At 38.4% G+C, this 25,000-nt stretch overlaps 1 protein-coding gene across 1 annotated transcript in view; it reads left to right on the forward strand.

The window, feature by feature from the left end:
- Positions 1-25,000, forward strand: part of LOC122790997 (N-acetyllactosaminide alpha-1,3-galactosyltransferase-like) — a 311,933-nt gene that overhangs the window by 61,310 nt on the left and 225,623 nt on the right. Inside the window, exon 2 of the mRNA XM_044058738.1 lies at positions 10,237-10,388. Within this exon, the coding sequence (XP_043914673.1) occupies positions 10,326-10,388 (63 nt within the window). The 5' untranslated portion in view covers positions 10,237-10,325. The remainder of the gene's footprint in view (positions 1-10,236; positions 10,389-25,000) is intronic.

Consider the following 25,000-nt stretch of genomic DNA (forward strand, 5'->3'; position numbering starts at 1 on the left):
ATAAAAACATAGCATAGCTTGGAACAGCCACCACTAGGACAGCCCGTAGGGTCAACAACCTGATACACTTCCTACTATCTGACTCTCTTGGGGAACAGATGAGCTGATCAGGATTCTCAGCCAGGAATAAATAGATTGTAGGGTTCTGCCCTAGCCTGGGGTACACAACTCATGCTGCTGTGGATGTAATAAGACAACTGGGTAGAGGTAAGGGAACATTAAGCGTCATCCTGTAAGGGTGATAAAACATAATCTTACGGTTACTGTCAAGCCATTTGGAAAACAGTATACTTGTCTCACTTTAGAGATACGTGAGGGGGGATATAGCAAGAACATGGTTAGCTAGGGTTGGAAAGTTAAAAATACAACTTTCCTCTGCCACATATATCTTAAGAGGTATTAAGTAAGGATTGTGCTTGCTCCTTAAAGATCCTTAAGGACAAGAGTTCAAGGAAATACATAGAGCTGTTGCACCTCAGGAAGAAGAGAAAATATGTGGGGGGTCTAAGAAAAATGGCAGCATCTCAAGCATCATGTGTGAAGATGAAAGAACAGATATGCGGCCGAGCCAAGTATGGAGATAAAGTGCATAAGGAATGCTGGTGGTTGAATGCAGATGTCCAGGCAGTGGTCAGAGGTGGCATGAATGAAAGGCTAACAAGGAATACAGGTTGACTAACAAAGAGCTTAAGAGGAAAGTCACAATAGGAAAAGACAAGGCATCAGAGACACTCTGCCATCATCTTGAAAATGACTCAGCAGATGGCACAAAGAAACTGTATCAGGTTGTGAGCTAAAGGCAGAAAGGCAAAGGAGACAGTCATCAGACACCCTTCATAACGGATGCCAGCAACAATCTGCTCACCAGTCCAAAGGACACCTAAGGCAAATGAAAGGAGGACTTCCAGCAGCTTCTGAATGAAAAAAAAAACACAGAAATGGTAATGACCCATTCAAAGCCTGCTATAAAAAAGGAATAAGAGCCCAACATAAAAGAAATAGGAACAGAACTAAGGACAATGAAGCCAGGGAAACGTCAGTCTTAGATGTAGTCATGGTGGATATGATAAAGAGGTTGGCGAGGTAAGGTGAGGAATGGGTTTTTGCAATATAAGTTTATGGAGAGAAATATGTATCTTACATGACTGGAGAAAAGGCATTCTAATGCCAGTGGACTAGAACAAAGAGGACATTCTCAACTGTGGGCAGTACAAAGACATCAAACTCCTGTCACACTGCATGAAAGTTCTGGAGAGGGTGACTGATGGATAATAATATGGAGTGGCAGAAAGTAAGATGGGAGATGAGCAGTTTGGACTAAGATGCAGCACAACTGACCCAATGTTTGCAGTGTGGCAGATAATGGAGTAGAAGCTGGAGATGAAGGAAGAATCCAAATGAGCATATTATAGATGTGGTGAAAACATATGAATGGGTCCGAAGGAAGCTAATTTGGGCAGTCCTGTGATGGTTTGAAATGTTGATAGAATTAGTGCAAGCAATGAACAAGGATCCACTGACACAAGTAAGAATAATATTTAAACTCGCAGAGGTGTTCTCTGAGCCAGCTGCTGTTCGTACTAGTAAAGGACTACCTTAACAAAGAGGTCAGAGGGGACAGAGCAATAAAACTGTTGTATGCAGATGATGTGGCATTGTAAGCATTCAATGAACACAGACTTCAGCAAACAGTAGGAGAAATGTAATGCAAAACTGAGGGCATATGGGATGAAACTGAGTAGAGACAAGACAGTTGGCACAGCAGAAAATGGAGGAAATTATAAGAAGTTGAACGTTAAGATAGCAGGGGAAACTAGTGGAATAGGTTAAATAGGTTAACAGCTTCAAGTACCTGGGAGGCGTGGCTGTGGATAAGTGAATTGCGAATGAGGATGTCAAAGCTAGAATCAGAGGGGCTGCAGCCAGTTGGCACAGTTTGCCAGGGGTAGTGTATGACAGAAGATTGCCGAAGAAGCTTTAAAGTTATGTGTATAAAACAGCAGTGTGACCAGAGCAGTTGAGGAAACTAGAAATGCTGGAGCTGAATTGCCTGAGATGGGTGATAGGGTATGGGTACGCACTGTGTGACAGATAAAGAAATTAAGGCATTACAGCAGAAGCCAAAGTAACTCTAATTGAAAAAAGTCCAAAGAGAGCAGATTATGGTGGTTAGGCATGTGTAGGAAGACAGAAGATGTTTTGGTGAAGAATATTTTGGAAAGACAAGAAGAAGGCATGAGGAAAGGAGGATGCTCAGGAAAGATGTGGCTGGATTGCAGGAGAGAAGGCCTGTGATAGTCTGGTACAACTGCCAAAGAACGTAGGCGAGCAGCACTGATGTGACAGAGGTGCCAACAGTTGAGTAAATGCCCAGATCCAATGCAGAAAATGGAAAAAAGGGGAGGAGTTTGTGATGATAAGAGGGATATGCATAAAATGGAAAAAGGGGAGGAGTTTGTGATGATAAGAGGGATATGCATATAATGGGAAAAAGGGGAGGAGTTTGTGATGATGATAAGAGAGGTATGCATATTTGAGTATTAAAGGATGTGGGAAGATGCCAAATCTATTCTGTGTGGGAAGAGAACTAATAACCACTATACAGTGGAGTTTTAAGTAAGCCTCCACTTCTGGGTTGATTGAAGACATCCTTCCAATCGAGTTTTCTAGATGCTGACAGGTGTACAGGCATGTAACTAGATGACGGCTAGGCTTTCTGCATAACCCAGTGTTGTGTAAACAGTTAAGCAAAGTGGGTTATTTATTTTCATTGTACCAATTGGAACTATCATAATGGTGTAATTAGAAACAGAGATGAGAATATAAAAAAACTAAAAGATGTGAATAAACCAAAATATATGACTCTTGACAATGCAGCAAATCCACTCTGAGTTAAGTGGATTATAAATTCCAAAAAGACGTTTTGAGCAGAGGTATTATACAGTTTTAGACATAAACTGTTAGCATCTGGTACACAGAAAAGAGACAGATAAAACTAGATAGTTGTGGGAAAAGAGAACTTTAAATTTTGATATTTCCAGAGGGCTTGATGCATTTGTAACTGATACCTGCACATATTACTCAGTCAAAAAAAGTTAACATTTCTAGATGGCATTATTTATTCAAATACTTTTATGCACTGCAAGGCCTGTGCATATGTTTTCAGTGATGAATGCTGGGCATTGTTCCCATAATTTTTTTTAGACTGTGAAATGTTGACAGTATTCAAAGCAGAGATACAGGATGTTTAGGATGGGATTTGGCCCAGAAAGTCCATTTTGACCAAATAATTATTTTTGTCACTATTTGAGCCAAGAAATTGTGTAGAAAACTCAGAAAAAGTATTTTATTAGACATATTTCTCTTGGCTGCAAAAATTAATTAAACAAAAACATTACCAGAAAATAAAGAATATAAAAAAGGGGAGTCCATCACTGCAGGATTCAAAGGGTGTTAATGATCAAATTATATATGAATGTGTCAAGAAAACGAAGCAAATGGAGACAAGGAACCTGAAACAAATTTACCCTTAGTTTTTAAATGAACGATTAGGTGATAAATGTAACCCTTTCTTTACGTTTTTGAAAACAGTTTAAAGTTGCTGAATCATTGTGACCTTGTTTTACAGCAGCAAAAATGTAATATGTAAAGATTCTTAATTGGTTTAAAATAAGAAATATAACAAAAATATATATTTTTTTTCTAATTGAGAGATGGCAGTAAGAAGTGCCATATATCTATTTTGTTAATATTTGATATATTACCTATTTTTGTGTAGTGGCTACAGTTTATAATATTAGTCACGGTAGGTGAAATAGTCTGCTAAATTACTTTAATTTTACTTTGCGATAAATTTGTGCACTATTCATTTCTACATTTTTTTGCATGTACTCAAAACTTAATTTTTGAACAGCATAATTTTGCTAGGCCTTTGGTGATTGCAGTCTGAATCTGTAAATTATCACAGTAAAATATTTGCTTGGCCTATATCACTGAAGTGGTACAACATCAGATCTAGTTCCCAAAAGATGCAGTTTAGGAGTGAAGAAACTCTGCTTACAATGATCATGCAGGATGTTCATCATGTTTCACTGTTGCAGTCATTACATTTGGGTAATCTGCTGGCAGGTTGCCCTCAGTCGGCCTGATTAACAAAGTCTTGGGTCCTGCGTCAGTTGCTGTCCCTTCTTCCATGACGTCAGGTAATCAGGAGTATAAAACATGCAACTGACGCCATTACATCAGTCTTTCTTGCCGCGCGGTGCCCAAAGCAGAAGCAGTTTGCAATTTCAGTTTTCATTTCCGAGTTTCAGAACCAAAGTCTTCGACTTAAAGCTAAGTACCTTGTTGGGGAAACTTTTTCTTGCTCCTTTCCGATGTCAGTAAAAGTTAATAATTGTATTACTTGTGGGAAGCAAATACCTCATAAGGATTTTCATTTGTACTGTATTCCTTGCCTAGGCCCTGACCACAACGTACCTTGCTGTCGGTTTTGTGCTTTATTTAATCAGCGCACTATCCATCGTCGTTACATTTTTGCTTCAAAATATTTCAGTTCTTGTTTTAATTATCCGGAAATGATGTCGGTTAGCCATCCAACTACTGGAATACCGAAAAAATGCAAAGAAAAAGACAGAGACAGGCCGTCGAGGTCCAAAACTGCTGACTACGCTCCTCCTAAGCCAGTCACCAGTTCGCCGGTACTCAGGCGCTTTTGCAGCCCCTGATACCTGCTACTTCTGATTCGCAGACCTCTACTGAGACCCATTCAGAGTCCGGTATGCCACGAGATGCTTCACATATGGAACCCGCGGATATGTTTACTTTGGATGGATCCGGAGCCACTGAGCAGGCACTGGCTTCTGAGGGTGTTTTCAGGCCTACAGATTTGCATATTAAACCGACTCCAGCTTCAGTGCTAAGGCCTAAATCTTGATCTATGTCTAAAAAACCGTCGCCCAGGCCACATGTTCAGGCCCCTATGCCTAAAAAACAAATGATCAAAATGGCTGAAGATTTAATTACTCTAATCAGGGGTAGTCAACCCCCCCCCCCTCCAAGAGGCCTAGGATTGAATTTAAGTATGAATCTTCTGAACAGGACTCTGTTTCTTCTGACTCTTCTAATGATCTGGATTTGTCCATACCTCCTTATGAGGACTCTGATGCAGAGGATTCCATTCCCTCTGCTTCTCCGCCTGAGGATTTCTCTTTTGGGGAAACTTTACATACCTTAGGGGAGCATTTACATTGGGAAAGTCAGGATTTCTCTGAATCCAAAAAGAGGCTTAAGGATTTCCTTCTTCTTCCTCAGCATAGGCCTTTGGCTATACCTCCTGTACTAGACATTGTTGATGATGTGTTTTTAGAATCCAGTATGGCCCGTGATTCTTTGCCTCCAGCCCATAGCAAACCAGACAGGTACTACAGGGTTCCTGAGTCCCACAAATTCCTTTTCAAAAATCCTGTTGCGGACCCTGAAACCATTTGTCAGGGGCCCAAGGGCATTAAGGCTTCTACTGTTAAAAATCCTACCTCTTCTGATAGCGACTCCAGGGCGCTGGATAGATGGGGTAAAAAGGTTTATACTTCTGCAACCTTAGCAATCAGGGCTTTAAACTGTCAATTCCATGTGCTAAAATATCAACAGCATATCATGGGACTGCTTAAACAGAAAATTATGTTGATTTCTGACTGTGTGGAGAATAAAGATTTGCAGGATTTATTGCATTCAGCTGAACAAGTTGGTAAACATACTTTGCAATGTAGTTTTGATTCTTTAGAGGCCTCTTGTAGGTCTGCTGTTACTGGGTCTGTGCTTAGAAGGCATGCTTGGCTTAAGGAGCGATCTCTGCCTGATCATGTTAAAGCAAAACTTTTGGATGCTCATTTACAGCAGGATCGCTTATTTGGCAATAAGGCTGAAGAAGTTCTAAAAAAGATGGAAGATAAAGCTAAATCTATGCAAACTGTGAAAGATTTCTTACAAGGGCAACATCCAAAATTTAGTAGGCATTGGCCTACTAAGAACTGGTCCTTCCCAGCTCCTTCCAGAGCCACTACGGCCAAACCCAGACATTCCAAAACCACGAGGTTTCAGTCCCAAGGGACTTTCAGAACTAAGCAATGGGGTGCTTCCACTTCCAAATCTGGAAACAACAAGGCACCACCCTATGGTAAACAGTCTCAATGACTTCCCATTGAAATTACCAAGCTGTTACCTCTTAGCCGCCCCTTTGGGGGGGGGGGGACTGGCTCTTCATTCAAGAAACTGGCAACTTATAACCCAGGACAAATGGGTTTTAAATATAGTGTCCCAGGGATACAGATTTCATTTCCACACACTACCAACTCCAAACGGGTGGCCAGACCTGCACCCAAATCAGTGGGCAGAGGCTCAGAAACAAGTTCTTTCCCTCCTAAACATGGGGGCTATTCAACTAGTACCAGAAGAGGAAAAGGGACAAGGTTTCTATTCCAGACTTTTCCTGGTACCCAGAAAAGACAAATCATGATGTCCAATTCTGGACCCCTCTACTCTAAACACCTTTCTGGACATTCCAAAATTCAAGATGCTAACTCTTCACCAGTTACTTCCTATGCTAGATAAGGATGCCTGGTTGACAACTCTCGACTTAAAAGAGGCTTACCTGCATATCCCAATCAGGGAATCTTGCAGAAGATCCCTATGCTTCAAAGCAGGCTGCATGCATTATCAGTTCTCTGCACTACCCTTTGGCTTGTCTACTGCGCCCAGGGTATTCACAAAGTGCCTGGCTCCAATAATTGTATTTTGCAGGCAAAGAAATATTCAAATATATCCTTACCTGGACGATTGTCTAATTCAGGCAGAAAACCAGGACATTCTTTTAAAACATCTGGTGTTTGTAAAAAGAGTTCTAACCTGCCTAGGGTACACCATAAGCACAAAGAAATCTCAACTGGTACCCTCTCAAAACATTACATTCCTGGGTACAAGCTTGAATACAACTGCCCAGATGGCTTTCCTTATGCCAGAAAAGCAAATTCATTTGGTGACTTACTTCAAACAGGTGGCCACAAAAACCCTGCTATCTGCAAGGCAAATACTGCAAGGCTTGGGGTTCATGGCCTCATGCATTCTTCTAATTCCATATGCAAGACTGCATATGAGGAAACTTCAGTGGTACTTAAAAAGTTTATGGAGTCAACATTATCACAGCTTGGAAACAATGATTCCTATCATACCTTGCCTTTGCCTAGAGTTCCTATGGTGGGCAGAGGCCTGCCACCAAAAAAAAGGGACTGCCATTCACACCACCCCCTGCCACCCAAACCCTAACTACAGACACATCAGATTATGCATGGGTGGGCTCATCTGGCAGGGAAGTGCATTCAGGGCAAATGGAGCCCAAATCAAATGCACCTTCACATTAGTCAAAAAGAAATGCTAGCTGTACAGAATGCACTGACAGCCTTCAAGGACTACCTTCATCCAGGACAGTTGCTGATGAAAACGGACAACACCATGGTTATGTGGTACATAAACAAGCAGGGGGGGTACACATTCCTGCCCCTATGCAGAGTAGCCATGGCTTTGTGGAACATGGCCTTGAGCTACCAAGTACAACTACAAGCTCATTTCCTGTCAGGAAAGCAGAATGTTCTGGCAGACGAACTAAGCAGAAATCTCATGTACCCACACGAATGGAAACTGGAACCATGGATTTTCAACATATTGACATGCAATTGGGGGAGCCCAGACATAGATCTTTTTGCCTCACTCCAAAACTACCAGTTGGACAAATTTTGCACAAGAACTCATCACAAAAAAGCCTGGAAAATGGATGCTATGTCCTTCAGCTGGAAAAACCTATAAGTCTATGCCTTTCCCCCTCTGCCTTTGCTCATCATAGTTCTACTAAAAGTCAAACAGGACAAACCAAAAATGATTTTGATTGCTCCAGACTGGCCTCGCCGACAGTGGTACCCACTCCTGCGCAGTGTGTCACACATTTTGCTGTGGCACCTGCCACAGACACCTTCCTTACTGTCTCAGCAGGAGAAACAAATTCTGCACCCTCAGCTCCAAACATTGAATCGTGCAGCCTGACGAATCACTTAAATTCACCCTTAGCATCCCTCAGCAAACCTGTGATGGATGTCATTTTGGAGGCGAGAAGACCTAGTACTAGAAAATCTTATGCTGACAAATGGAAAAGATTCTGTGCCTGGGATCAGTCTCAAGGGATGAGCACAGCAGTGCCCAATTTACCTCAGATTTTGCAATACTTAACTGAGATGCTTCACAAGGACCTGTCTTTTTCTTCCATAAAAATCCATGCCTCAGCCATTTCTGCTCATTACAACACAGACCCCCCCCCTCTTCTCTCATCCTCTTCTAAAGCAGTATCTCAGAGGATCCAAAAACTTGAGACCACCCAGGAGAGCTCCAATCCCTACCTGGGACCTTAACTTTATATTGAAGAAACTCACTCTACCTCCATTTGAGCCAGCTGCAACTGCAGACTTAACATTTCTTTCCTGGAAAACAGCCTTCCTTTTAGCAATCACTTCAGCTAGAAGGATATCTGAATTACAGGCCATTATGGCAGTGGAGCCTTTCATCATCTTTCATGCAGACAGGGTGTCACTCAGGACCAATCTATCATTCATGCCCAAGGTGGTATCCAGTGTGGCTCTTAATCAGTCCATTCATTTGCCAACTTTCTTTCCCAATCCACACAACAAGGGAGAGCAGATTCTGCATTCATTGGATGTACACAGACAACTTATATTTTACTTGGACAGGACTACATCTCGAAGAAAATCTGAACAACTTCTGGTAGCATTTGCTGCAGGGGCAGAGGGGAAGGCTATTTTAAAGCAAACCATTTCTAAATGGATTAGCCATTGTATTAATTTCTGTTATAAGCACCATGGAAAACCTATCCCCCAGGGGATCAGATCTCATTCCACCAGGGCTGCATCTACTTTAGCAGCCTTTCTCAGAGGTGTTCCTACCAGGGATATTCTAGAAGCTGCAACCTGGAGTTCAGTTCATACTTTCACCAAGCATTATCACTTACCAATTTTCTCTAACACCAGATCTGGCTTTGCCACTGCTGTTTTGCAGGGCCTTATAGCTGATCCTAATGTTGTATAAATCCATCCTCCCAACCTTAGCTTTGGGAATCTAAGCAAATGTAATGACTGCAACAGTGAAACATGATAAACATAGTACGGTTGTGTACACTTACCATAAATGTAGATGTTCGAGTGTATTCACTGTTGCAGTCCTGGTTACCCTCCCTCTAGTTCCCTGTTTTTCTTTTACTATACCTCCTATTTATTTTACTATGCTTAAAAGCCTTTTTGGTGTATTTGCTTTTGTTTGGAGGTATATTTTTGTGTTTCTAATTATATATATATATATATATATATATATATATATATATCTATATATATATATATATATATATATATATATATATATATATATATCTTTTGCTCCCCATTGGTGGTACAGCGATAGCGTTGTTGCCTCACAGCAAGAGGTTGTCCTGTTCGATTCTTGGCTGGAGTGCCTTCTGTGTGGAGTCTGCATGTCCTCCCTGCGGTCGAGTGGCCTCCGAAAGACATGCATGAATGGGCATGCCTTCACTGAAGGATGGGCATCGGGCTGGCAACTTAGCACCATAAAAATCGACTGCCAATCATTAGCGGACCGGAGTTCTGCTGTGGTGACCCCTAACTGGGAAAAGCCGAAAGGCAAACAAACATATTTTGCTCCCCATTTGGGGGGCACCTGACATCTGGGGCAAAAAAAACTGATATAATGGCGTCGGCTGCATGTTTTATACCCCTGAGAATCTGATGTCATGGAAGAAGGAACAGCAACCGACGTAGGACCCAAGACTTTGTTAATCTGGCCGACTAAGTGCAACCTGCCAGCAGATTACCCAAATGTAATGACTGCAACAGTGAATACACTTGAAAATCTACATTTATGGTAAGTGTACCCAACTGTACTATATTACTACACTGTATTACTGAGCAATAAATGCAAATGAATGAGACTAATTATAGATACATATATTTGTATGTGTATATATATATATATATATATATATATATATATATATATATATATATATATGTACACACATACATATATACTAATATACATATATGCTGAGGTCAGGTGATGAAACATGTCACATCTGTATGTCTGAGATGATTCTTTGTGGTTTAACAGGTCCTAAGGTCTCTGCTAACTGAATGCATGCTGTGCCATGAACGACAACCATGATTTCATGGAAAGAAAAATGATAATCGAGTGCCATAATGAAGATAGTGGGAAAGAAATGTAAAGTGCTGCGTGGGATGGCCTCGTCTCTTCTTCCAAAGGTAGGTGACTTTACATTTGCTGCTGTAAAGAAGGTGTCAAACATCAAATCTGAAAAGATAAAGTAAGCTGGGACTCCTAATAAACAGATGTTAGACTGCTGATCTCTGCAGCTCATCTCAGTATAAGGTCTATTAAGGCCTAGGATATGGGAACAGATTTCCTAAACAGTTAACATTGGAATTTTTTTGTTTTACTTTTACTATTGCTGTGTGATTAGTTAGCACATGTATGATTTTATACATCATAAAGAAACATTGTGGTGATTATATATACAAAACAACCTATTGGGTAGTAATATTTGTTTAATGCCTTTCATTTTTGAATGTGTGGTGGTGTGGCACATTCAGTTATCTGACTTTCAGAATTTGGAATTATCCAGTTTTTAATTGATGAATCTTTCGGCTTTTCCCAGTTATAGGTCGCCACAGCAGATCACTGGTCCGCTTATGATTGGCAGTGGATTTTAACGGTGCAGAGTTGCCAGCCCTGCGCCCAACCTTCAGAGAAGGCACCCAGTTTTAAATTGATAATATATTCAAATGTAAACCATTTATATTATTCACTTGTTACATAATTCAGACGAGTGGCGACCGTATGGATATCTTTCTTAAAATTAGCATAGTTTTAAATGGAATAAACCCCTTGCACAAACATTCTTATTGCTTTCAAACGTACCGATTACAAAGAAGTATATATTAAACCAAACAATGGAAACCTCTTTAATTAGCTTTTTGCTAAACAATAACTTGTCAGTTACCATCTCTGGCACTATTTAATAGGTTCATAGGTTAGTACTAAGCTAACCGCCCTTGTGAGCCATTTTAAGCCTAGCCAATTATCTCTTGTGAGGCTCAAACCCTGCACCTTGTGTTTGTAAGGCAAACACCTTAACCATTAGGCCACCCTCCCAACTGATACATCCCTAACTACAATTACATAACTTTTCTTTACCCAGAGACAGTTTTAGTGGGATGATGGCTTCAGCTGTATCTTGGGAAACATTGAAGCTTTTCCCCAAAATCTTGCTTCTTTCATCCTTCTAAACACATTGACCCTGTCATACTGTTCTGCATGTAAGCTAATGTAGTTTCTTGATTCTGCCTAGGGTAAGTACATTGATCCAGCTAAATTTGTTAGAACAGACCTGCTTCTTACCCTAGACTTCTCATAGGTGGCCTCCCTGCCTGATGATAACAACATCATTCCACCACTGTCAGTCATACATAACAAAGTCTGGACACTGGTGATCCATTCAGAGGCAAAATCATTATACATTTAAGCATCTGCAGTAGAAACCACACAAACAAACATTTTTTACTCAAGTCTGTCTTGTGTTAAATTTAAATATAAAATAAGGCACACAGATTTTAAATTTGACTGAGTTTTTATGTGCATACTAATTCCATACTTTGTCATTACAAAACCAAGTTGTTAGAAAACACTAGCGGAAAATAACATTACCAGGCTTCTTTAATACTGTTTTCTTCCTCAGTGCAGTTTTATTTTGAACCCTTTTGTGAACTTTGCTTTTTATGTGCATTCCTGTTTTAGTGACTAGACACCAACAGTGTTCTTGTTCCTACAGTGGACGTGGCAGTTCCTTTAGAATTCAGTAATGATGGAAAACACATTTGTGAAATGCCAATTTTAAATGGCTGTTGAGCTGAAAGTTTTTGTCAGTGGATTTCTATGTTTCAGTCAGTAAAATTTCTTTCAAAATATTATAGATATTGTAGATAACAAACCAGTGTAAAGTTTCTACAGTGCATTTGGTGGAGGGGAGAGAGATCCTCTGTAAAACTGGTGAGTTCACAAAGTGACTGGAAATATTTTATCCATGGAATAGCACAAAGGTCCATTTTGGGGCCATAGCTTTTCACAATTTATATTATAGATTTGAATATAGATTAAAAACAGTGTTTTACACATTCTATGTTAATGAATTAAAACTGGGAAAATTATAACGAAGATGACAAAGTGGTAAAACGTTTGAACACTAGAGTGACTTTTTCAAAAGAGAATAATATGAAAGCAAAGGGTTAGAAAAAGTGTTCTTTGATAAAAGAAATTAAACTGCAGTTACTACTTAGATGTAGAAAAAGAGCTTGTGGTGAGTTTAAAGGATCTAAGTACTACTGTAAAGCCAAAACTAAATTTCAGAGAACATAAAACATTACATCACTATTTTTCAAAACAATTAGATGTATTTGCAGGATTATGAGATCAAGTTCCAAGAAAATTATGATTAGCTGGTTTAACAGTCTGACAATAAACAAAATGGAGTGCAGACATATCCTATGGACTCCAACATATAACAATTTGGAAAGACTACGTGGAAACAACGCAAAGACATTACATTTTCAGATGGGACTGAAACACCTGCATTTATGTTGTCAAAGTAATGATTCTTCAGTCTTCATTTAATATAAATGTATAAGGCTCGTAATAATCTAGCTCTCTGGGAATGTCTATCGCTAACAGGAAGGTTATGATCAGTCAGTTTGATATTGAAAACTAAGATCAAAAGAGTTACTTTGTGTTTCTCGCAGAGAATTAAGGAAGAGTGAAATTCCTTAGCACCACTTATGAAAATATTTATATGCTGGATAAATTAAAAAAATTAAAATGACTGTGGTGAAAAATGTTTGTGTTAGTCGTGTTGTGTGGACTCCTGGTCATCCCTGAACAGTTTGTATATATGCACAACTAAGTATTAGTACTTAAAATCATTGTACAGTTGTTTTCTTTGACATTCTTAGCATACTTTTTGGCAGCTCAGTGCTTTAATTGAGAAATATATCATTCAGTCAGTGGTATTCATCCTGCTCTTTGTCATTCTTTGAAGTATAAATTTTGTTAAAAGAGCAACTCCAAAAAATGCAAAATACTGCTAAACACAAAGGCACTAAGGTAACATAACAGGTAAAATCACAGAACCTTTATTGTCCAAATGTAAATGTTGAAAAAATGTTAAAAAGCTGTTGAAAAAACTTTACTAAGCGCTTTCACCTTCCTGGGCATCTTCAGAGTCAGTTAACTTCATTGAGAGCAAACTTTAAATACACATATCAATTAGTACATAATTAAACAGAACTAGTGAAACAAACAAATAATGAATTGGTTAACCCTTTAGGTGTTTGTTAACCAAGTCTTAAACTTTTGAAAAATCAATATTTCTTGTATATTGAGGTCACAATGTGATAAATCAAAACAGAAAAAAGTAAAATAAAATAAAATAAAATAAGATAAAATAAAATAAAAAAACTAACGTGTGTTGTTAGTAGGCTAATTAAAACAGGAACTCATGTCTGTTACCATGTGTATAAAAAACATTGTTGTGTATCAAATACAGGCTGCCTTATGTCTTAAAATGCACACTAGAGGACAAAGTGTCATTGATACCTGGAGCATTACTAGCATTCAATCTCAACTGCCAAAGGCATTCCCTTACCTCCAAAACAGTTTTGTAGTCTCCCCCAAACTCCTTTGTGTAATGCCTATCTATGACAAAGAATATAAACTTTTTAAAGTTTGGGCAATGGTTTGTATGAATATACAATGAATTAGTGGTTTTCTTATTTCTTATATCTCTATAATGTTCTAAAATTCTTTGTCTTAGCTTTCTGGTAGTCATACCTATATAGAACGTTGGGCAAAATAAACAGGTGGCAACATAAATGACCATGCTTGTGTTGCAATTACAGTGGCCAGGACTCTTCAGAGTTCTCTTGAAGTTACCTAAACAGACATAAGGACCGTCTTTGATAAATTTACAAGCCTTACAGTTGCCACATTTAGCCATTTTGGCAGGTCTTTGTCCAAAGGATCTAGGTGTCTTCTCTAACAAATCCTTCAAGTTCAAACCTCTACTGTTTATAAAGGTAGGGGATCTACCTAGTGTGTCATGTAAATCTGCGGGGATAATGTTTTCCCAAGCACTATGAATCGCACTCTTGACTTCGAGTGCTAAAAAATTATGTTGTAGTACCATTCCTGTTGGCACATTTTTTCTATCAAGTTCACTTTTGTGATTGATAACTTTGTCACACAACCTGTGTGTGTCATGTAGAATAGGAACAAAATCAAAAGCATGTCAAGCGGATAACTTCTTTGGACAAACAAATCCTTCAATATACCTAGTTCAACTGTAAAAATGTCATCCTCACTGATGATACGAGACAACCTGATCATCTGGCCCTTGACCACATTCCTCTTAACATAGGAAGGGTGACAGCTCTTGTGGTGTAAAAATGAATTGCTGTAGGTTTTCTTTCTATACAAACTGGATTCTGTTTTGCCATTTTTAATATATCTTTGTAAATCCAAATAATCAATACTCTTGTTACCAACCTTGTGTGTAAATTTTAAGAATGTAGTGGTGTTATTCAAGTATGATATAAATTCTTCCAGTTCGTCAAGTGTACTCTTCCAAAAAAAACAAAATGTCGTCCAAGAATATTAAATAAATAGGCATCTTAGTCTTAAATTCAGATGTCAACACAAACTGGTCTTCCCATTCTGCTAGAACAAGTTTAGCATATATGGACGCACATTTAGCGCCCATAGCAACCGCAGTGGACTGTCTGTAGTATTCATCCTCAAAACCAACATAGTTATTCTCTAATACCATTTGCATCAGGTCTACCAATAAACCCTTCTTGTCCTGATGCAAATTGATATGTTTGTCCAAACTCTTACCAAACCAATCTAGACCAAGGTCACGAGAAATTACTGAAAATAAATTAATAACATCAACAGTTACTAATAAAAATTCCCCTAGATGTTCATCGGCCAGAGTTTTAAGGCAGTCCAGGCAGTGCCAAGAATCTTTTAATATATAAGGCAACCTGTCCAAAATCTCCTTAGTCACAATGTCTATATATGAAGCTAGTGGTTCGGTTTTGGATCGTCTAGCTGCAACTATTGGTCTGAAAGGTGGATTAACTATGTTTTTGTGGATTTTGGGTATACCAAAAAGGGTGGGCATGACCGGATGTTCCACCAATAAATATTTATATTCCTCTGCATCTATGATTCCTTCACATAACATCTCATAAAGCTGCCAGTCTTTTTTGGTGTATGCCTTCTGGACATCAGATTTCGAAACTAACTCGTATGTGTTGGAATCACATATAATATTCTGCATCTGCATTGAGTAATCAGTGTTGGTCATAATAACCACTCCTCCCCCTTTATCCGGTTTCATAACCCTGTATTCATTGTTACCAGAAAGCTCCTTTAAGCAAAATACTTCTGCGTGTATTAAGTTATCAAACACTACCTGTCTGTTGTCAATGAGACGCCTGATTTGCGTTGTACATAAACGTTCGAAAGCCAAAACCGCAGGGTGGTGTGGGGGTATAAATGTACTGTTTCTTTTAATTGTAAACGCTTGTAACTTTCTATCAATCCTTTGTTTAGTACTAAAATATATTTTTAGATTCAATTTTCTTGTGTATAACTTTAAATTAATAAGAACTTTACTGATATCATATTTGAAGTCAGGGACAAAAGATAAACCTTTTTTCAATAAACTGAGATGGCTGTCCGTGATCTCCAAACTAGAAAAATTGTAGACATGAAAGGAGTCGTCCCCGTACAGTTTTACACTTTTTTTGTTTTCTAGGAGCCAAATTATAGCCATGGCCTAAGCTGTTAAGTAGACAGCTTAATGGGTTAAGGGCAAAGCAGAATAGCAGCAGTGAGAGAGTCTCACCCTAGAATATCCCCCTTTGAATTTTTATCCCTGGGATAATAATTTGTCCTTTATCAAGGCTTAATTGCAAAGTGGTCTGCCACTGTTTCATAGTCACTGTAATATAGTTGAGCAGTTTAGGGTATATCTTACACATTTTAAGCACTCTTTTATCCATGAATGTGGGATACTTGAGTTTTCTTCTAAATGACTATAAACTCTGTCGGCTTCAATTCCCATGTATAGATTATGCATAGTTGGAAGGCAAGTTATTGGTCTATAATTTTTAGGGTAGCTTGCAGGTTGACTCTTAAGCAGAAGCATTGTTTTTCCTGTTGTTAGCCAGGCTGGTGTCTGTTCGGGGTGCATAATAGCTCTTACTCATGGCTAAATCTTTGTGCAAAGATGTAAATACTTTTAGCCAAAAGTTAGGTACTGCATCTGGGCCTGGGGTTTTCCAGTTAGAGGCTTTTCTTAACTTTCTTTCAATCTCTCTGATTGTTACTTCATCCCATTTCATATCCTGTACCTTTAAACTTCTTATTCTTTCTTTTACTTTTTCTATCAATTTAGCATCTTTCTTATGTTCCACAGGATCTTCATAGCGACTTCTCCAAATATATCCATTTCTTTTTTTTTTGGCAGTCTTTCAATTCCTTTTACCTTGTTTCCCAATTCTCTATAAAACTTTTTTAGGTCATGAATAAATTACTTATTTTGTACTTTTCCTTTATTTTTTCTGAGTATCTTCTAAGTTTTTCCACATGTGCTGAGATTTTTAGTTTATTTGTGATAGTGCATGATAGATCCTAATCTGTTCTAATACTGTGCATTGCTTTTATCACAGATTTCTTAGTATTTTTGTTGATGTGTTCCCTCTTCTATATTCCTCTAACAGTGACACTTCTTGTTTTAATTGCTTTACAGTTTTCTCTATTCAATACTTCCATGATGATATTCGATTTCTCCCCTTCCTTTCCCACACTACCATATGTTCTTGTGGTAGAACTTTATCAGTTATTAATTTAGCTGCTCAGTGATGTAGCCTGTTTACTTCTGTTATATTGCATGGATTTCCATGGATAGTCTTAATTACTGTGTTCATTTGTTTTATCAACCTTCTGACTTTTTGAGTTTTAATGACCTTCTGCAGTCTATTTCTTTAATTGATCTTAATATGTCTATCTATGTCTATTAAATCAAGCAACTCTTCTCTTAACTCATTTTCTTCTAAGCTAGGGACACATTTTTTGTTTTCTGTTTCCTGTGGGCATTCTACAGAAAGATCTATAGCATCTTCCTGTGGCACCTTCTCTTCAGTTTCATCCTGTGCCGTTCGCTGCTCTGTCATATGGGAACTCACTGGCTTATCACTCCTCGGCATTGACTGCATCAGTTTTCACAGTTTCCTGTTCCTTCCCTTGCTGTCAAGCTTTAAGTGAACGTTTATACCGGTTCCCTGTGGAAGGCTCCAAAATATCTTGATATGGCACCTGATCAATTGCTTCCTGTTCCACTGGTTTCCCCTTAATTTGGATATCCATTGCTCTATCCTGTTGTGGCCCTTTCTGGATTAGATTTTCTACACTGAATCCTTCACTTTGCAGGTGCTCCATAACCTCAGTTTCTATTTCTTTAACTTCTCCATTACTGATCTCCATTTCTTCTTTTCCTCTTTGTCTTCTTATTTTTTGTGTTGTAAAGTTTTCCATGTCCGGATTCCTTTGCCTGTATTTTTCTTCAAATATCTTTGGCTCTGCTCTTTTTGTATTGGTTAATTTTTGCTTTCTCTTTTACACAAATATTACACCATATTACATCTCTTTTTCTTTCCCCATGTCCATATTTCTTCTTCAGATGTCTCAAGATCTTCCCTGTATCTCCTTACTTTGGGGACTCACTCCATCATGCTGTGATGTAACCTGTGTTAAACCTTCTACACCAAATCCTTCACTTCATAGGCACTCCATAACTTCATCTTTTTCTTTACTAATCTACATTCCGTCTTTGTGATATTTTTTTTATTGTCAAATTTTCCATATCTGGATGCCTTTGCCCATATTTCTCTTTGAATATCTTTGGGGCTGCCTTCTTTATATTGATTAATTTGGCTTTCTCCTTTGCATAAATATTGCACCATATCAAATCTCTCTTTCTTTCCCATGTCCATGTTTCTTTTTTATACTTTTCAAAAATATTTAGGTTTTGTTGTTTATATTTTCACACTTCCTCAGATGCTTGTTTTTCCAAACAGATCAAAGTTTCTTGATCTATATATTGTTTTCCACAAATTTGTTGTATTAATGAATACAAATTTTTATTTGAAGCTCCTGACAGTTTTTTTTGTGGAAGTATTTTTCTTTCCTGTAATTTCTCTTAATCATTTTGTATATCTTGTGACTGGAAATTCTGGTCTTTTTGTGTAACAGTAACAATACATAATTTCTTTTGGTACTTATGTATTATCACTTTGGGAAGCTACTAACCTGCTATCTGTGAAATTGGGTGATCACCCAGGAGCAGGCTTAAGCCCTCAAATTCCTCTTCCAGCTTGACATCCTTCAGTGATGGATTTCCTTTGAAGTTCTGTGGACCTGACTGCAAAAACAGAACACAGCAAAGCAAAGTAAGACGGAGTAATTACTCTGAATCTCAATGATAGAGCAAGCTGAAGAAATGTAGAAACTCTGGGAAATATGTAGTCACGAAATGATCACAACTTTGTTGTTTCTGCCTACTTTATCAAAAAGTGAATCCAGAACACACACTGACAGCAAAGAAATGTACTGCTGTCAAGCGATGACATTTTGTGGCTATTCACCTGCCCAGAAAGGTTTTAAATGTTGACAGGTATGAGACTCTCCAAAAAGGGGGGAAAACAACGTCTACCAATGTGATACTGTTAACAGTATGCCTATCTGTCACTTAAGAGACCTGACAAAGGATGCCACTCCCGGGGCCAATGTAGAATGTGAAAGATGTAAAAAGAAAGGTCAGAAACTGCATGTCCACTTTTTCTCAACCGACTATCAGTGCAAGCAAGTACATTTGGTTCACATGGCGGTCAGCTCGGCTCAACTAGGCGCTGCGGTAAAGGACGGTCCCAGGAAGACAAATTAGATAGAAATTCCTGTTCCTCTGTCATAGACAAGGTGAAGCAGTACTGATTTACAGTCCACACCCCCCTTTTCACTTCACAAAACCCTCGTTTCATGATAACATCAGGAGTTATGCCTAGTCCCCAATCTGGTTGCGATAATACATAAGTAGCTTTCTTTCTTATTCTCAATAGTTCACTTTATCGTCTTTATGGCTGTTCTTTGGCCTATTAGTTTTTGTGATTTTTGTGGACTATTACTTCCTTCTACAACAGGGGGGCCATCTCCCCCTGGGCTTGGCCTGGCCCCACTGTAGGAATGTTTCTGTATTTTGAGGATTCTACACTGTCATCTTTTCCAGTTTTGGCACCAGTGTGCCTACCAGGGTTGGGCATTTTTTTCCCTGGGATTTGTGCACCCAGCTATGTTTTTTTTAGTTTTTAACCTACTATTGTTCATGATATATTCTATATAAATACAGTCTATATATCAATGTCATCTTGGTGAGATTTTGTGAAAACAGGGTCCACCTCATGAAGGTACTCACCAACACTTGAGGATGAATTCAATTTCAGAAATACTACCCCTTGCTTGCTGACTTATCATTTCTTCATTTGGACCTGCCATATGGCCTTGGTAATGGATGAAAAGGTATTACACTAGACATATAAACCAGTTAACAGACACTTGAAATATATTACTGTGTCCATAATTATTTAGTTACTTAATTTGTAATAAAAATAATCATACGCTGGATGTGTATACAGTCAATACTGGGTTACAGTTGCTTGGTATGGGGGTTGTCTGTGAATGAGCCTGCTGTCATAATCAAGTTAAACTTTCATTAATCTTGCATTGTAAGACTAGTGTGTATTTGTGCAAAGCAAGCTGAAATACTTTACAGTGACCAGTTAGACATCTAAGCGGCTATAATTTATAGGTATGGATATTGGTGGATTATGGTGACAGTTTCAATGATCTTTAATGGTTCAAAACAATATGTCTGGTAAAAAAAAAAAAAAAAAAAAAAGGTGTGTGTTGGAGCATGGTTTGAAAACTCCCCAGGAGCAAAGGCGTAATTAATATCTTACTGACTGTAATGCATACTAACAATGCAAAATTTACTAATCTGTGTTGTGTTTCTGAGACTGATAAATGTGAGCCCAAGGATTACAAATGTGTGTGTGCACCACACACACACACACACACACACACACACACACACACACACACACACACACACACACACACACACACACACACACACACACGCACACACGCACACACACACACACGCACACGTGCAGACACGCGCGCGCACGCAGCAGGATTGTGGGAGTTCAGAATCACTGTCATCCTTTTAAGTTCTTTTTGGAGGGTGAGCTTCAAGGTCAAGCCCCACACTCCCACATTTATAGCTACCAACTCCAATCGTCATATCTTGGAGAAAAGGGAATACCTTAACAAAGAGTAGTCTCAAGGACTTGTTAAATGTAAGTCTGCATTTTTACTCATTCAGTCTTGCTATTCTGAGACTCTCATTTAAAATCATATTTGATTTGCCAAGACTTGTATTTTGTGAAACAAGTGGCCAATTGAAAGCATCTGATTGGCTACAGAAAACTACTATGGAAGTACTTATCAATAAAGGACCACATCTCTCTAGCTGTACTAAGGGTTACAGCAAATGTCTATTAATAATACATCATGACTCTCAAACAAAAAAATGAATGAGTTTGTCATTCCAGCTGTAAAGACACACACGGCATTATTTTCTTGCAATACAGTTTACTGCACAAGTGCAAAGTGTGTGTGTGTTTGGGGGGGGGGGGTCATAAGTCTAATGTAAAAAAAAAAAAAGAAACTTTTCTTTGGGAATCATAAATAGGATTTTTACTTGTAATAACTTAGTGAAGAAGAATTATTGTACTCTGCATACTGAACAGAAGTTCACAGCACACACAAATGATTGGGGTTGACAAGGGGTTGGGTATTGACATAATGGTTGAGGCATGTACCTCCCAGACATCAGGTACAGGATTTGATTCTCACCTTTCAGGGGAAATTGGCTAGGGTTAAAATGGCTCATAGGAGCAGCTAGCCTAGTACTTACTTATGAACCTATGTAAAATGTCAGGCTGCCACTAAAGGCACACAATCTAAAGTCACAAGGTCTTGTCTTTGAAAGGCTGTATGTGCGTCAGATTTCTAAATTTCATTACAAAATGTTCAGCTAACAACGATAAGGTATTCAGCTGCAAAACACACCCAAGACTGCCATTCTTTATCACAACATCCAGTGTAACATACCTTTGAATTTAACTCCACATCTGTAACCATTTGATATTATAACATTATACAAAAAGCATGTTACAACTGAAAAAAATCCTTGAGAAATGCATAAGATTATTATGTATAACATAATGAGAACATACTGTTTATATATTTTGGAGATTTGTTTTATCCAGCCTTTTATACAAAACTCAAAATGTACCCTTTTACAAGTCAGACATAGTGTGAGGCCCAATTGACACACAAACCCTTTGAGAAACTGGATTTAATAGCTGTATGTAAGAAGTCATATGTCAGTTCCCAGGAGGCAGTTCAGAATTAAAGAATCAGGGACTCCTAAGAACGTAATTGGGTACAAAACACACACAGTGACCCAGTGGAATGTAGTCAATCTGAAATGGTACACTACCTTTGACTATGATGGAATACATAAAAATAACAGCCATGTTGCTGTTTGACAGGTACTGTTTCCCTTATCAAACTGTGTCAATAGTCATTCAGAAATGATCCATTAACAGTTGTTTATTTTTTTACATCACCTACCACCAAAGATGTTATGTCATCCCTATACTGTTAATGTCTGACTGAGAAGAAAATGAAGAAATATCTGCAGTAATGTATTTTCAGTTGCTGCTACATGGCACCTCATCCCCATGTCATTGTTACAACTGCCCAAAGATATAGCTGGTTTTCTGTCAGAAAAAGTGAATTACCACCCAAGTATGGTAAAGCAATTCAACTTCATGCTTTCAGACACTGAGCTCTGTCCCCCACCCTAGTAAGCCACAGCAGTGATCACTTTAATGTGATCAGCCTTGGCCTGCCATTTGCATTCTTCCACCAGCTGCTTCCAATACCACTCAATCTTCCAGTTCTAAAATGTGAAACACTGTCTCTCACAGCATGGAACAAATGGACAAACATACAAACACTTACTAACAACTTCAGCTAGAATGTTCCCAGAATGGTTATGCATTACTTTACATTTGTATAAAAACTTATTTTGATGAAATAATATGATCTAGTGTAATTTGCTATGGATATTAAAAAAAATCTCAATGAATGTTTAACTGATCTTTTCAGGGTGGAATAACATAGAACATGGACTATTTAATACTCAAAATGATGGACATTTCTCATAATGAGGTACACTTGAGAGTTATGCTCTCAGTTATCCCTGGTATGGCTCCTGTTTTTGCTGTTGTTTTTCTTTCGGCTTTTCCCGGTTAGGGGTTACCACAGCGGAACACCAATCTGCTAATGATTGTCAGTTGATTTTTATTGTGCAGAGGTGCCAGCCCGATGTCCAACCTTCAGTGAAGGCACGCCCATTCACGCATGTCTTTCAAAATGCCACTCGACCACAGGAAGGACATGCAGACTCCACACAGAAGGTGCTCCAGCCGAGAATCAAATGGGAGAACCTCTTGCTGTGAGGCGACAACGCTACCGCTGCACCATTGCGGCTTTATGGCTCCTGTTTTTGCTGTGTCGTGTATAATTACAGTCAGAGTGCGACTTCTTATTGTTCAGGAAATGCACGTTGCTGCAAAAGCTCTTTTGCTGTTAACGTTCTAAGTAAATGATAGTGATATTTAAAAACGTTTCACGGATTTTGGACCTTCATCCATAATTCTTGAGAAAAGAAGGCAAGCAGGGATACCCCCCTCCCAAAAAAAAAAACAAACACTCCATCTAGATAACATTTTTCCTCTTGTTGTCAAATATTTTCATACTTTAACTTCTTCCTGCCACTGACAAGCCAGATCTGTCACAACATACACAAACACAGTGCATTATCTACAGGGAGATTGGGGGACCACCAACAAATCTCCAGCATGTCTGTGGGGTGTCGAAGGCAGCAAACACAGATGAATTAAACCCACACAGAGATGGAGGACATGCAAACTCTACTGTGCAAATGAGCAGTAGCTTTCAAACGCATCATGTTCTTGCTAGATAACTAAAGATAGCTTCTTATCATGTGCAATGCTGGTATTTGTCATGGAAAGTGAAAGGTCGTATAGTCACCATATCGCTCTTAAATATATTGCAACCCCAAGCATGCAATACTAATTCTATACAAATTTTAGCAAGTATATTACATTGTTTGACACTACTTCACTGTCATGCCCGATCAGTGACTGTTGATTAATAGTGATCAAACAGCGGCAGAGTTGTCACGTATTCATTGAATGGCCTCCATACCATCAATTACAGCTACTATATTGACCATGTAGACCTCAGATATTTGACTTTGGCTAAATATAATAATTATGACAGTAGTGTATTTAAAGTTTGTTTCACACAAACGCACAGAAAAGTATTCCATCTTATGCACAAAAATGCATACTAGTCCTGGAAAGCCAGATTAATGACAGTTTAAACTAAGCAAACAAGAGTATCCATTATTTACAACCGTAGACAGCCACTGCCATCAGCCTCACCCACCAGTTATAGCCACTTCCATGTACACTTCAGACATCAGCTTGCAATACAAATGCTGGCCATGCAATGTATTATATTTTTGTTCCACATAAACAGTAGCCACATATTAAAGAATTCCAACTTACTTCCTGAAATCACATTAGTCATGCAAAGACAGATTAATGAGCAAACAACAATTAGTTATTTTCCTCTATAAACAACCCCAACAATTATAGCTCCTTTGTGTACATCAGATATCAGATTCTTAAAAGAAAAAATAATTAAATGAGGGTCACTTAATAACATTTATTTTGCGTACCTTATTCAGAATAAGGGGTTGTGCATTACCATGCATTTTCCCAAAAAAATGAAATATGAAAGTCACATGCCTGTCATTTTTGTGACACTAGCCTTCAATGATGCACTAGAAAACCACAACATTCACAAAGAACAGATCCAAAATATTAGACAAATTAATTTGGGACATCTGAAATCTGGGTCTATATTAATTCATCAAAAGCTAATTCCAGCAAATGGCCATTCATCGAACACAAACCAGCAAATGGCCATTTATTGAAAGCTCACTTCAGCAAACATTTTTCTAAGGGAAGGGAATTACTTGTCCCCCACACCAACTGTAACAGAAATTACATTATATCAAACCCTTCAAGGTGGGGGGGTGTGCCCCCCCCATTTATATATATATATATATATATATATATATATATATATATATATATATACCAACTCCAGGATTGCACAACAGTGGGGAAAATGGCAAATTTGCCAGTGCTGGACAACTAACTCCCTTCCCTTAGAAAAATGTTTGGAAGTGAACATTCAGTGAATGGCCATTTGCTGGTTTGTGTTCGATGAACGGTCATTCGCTGGAATTAGTTTTCAACAAATTAATATAGACCTGAATATCCTGCATACATGACTTCTTTTCTCACAAATTAGGAACAGAGCCAAAAGTAAGGGAAGACAAAGATCTAAAATCAGGCACAATTTTTAAGTTAAATCCTTAATCCACTTAAAAAGATTACAGAACAACAGGTTTTGCATCAACATTAATTTTCGAAATAATAAGCGCAAAACT

This window comes from Protopterus annectens, chromosome 16.part0 (genome assembly GCF_019279795.1).
Source record: "Protopterus annectens isolate FY-2018-M chromosome 16.part0, PAN1.0, whole genome shotgun sequence".
In the NCBI taxonomy this organism is placed as follows: Eukaryota; Metazoa; Chordata; order Ceratodontiformes; family Protopteridae; genus Protopterus; species Protopterus annectens.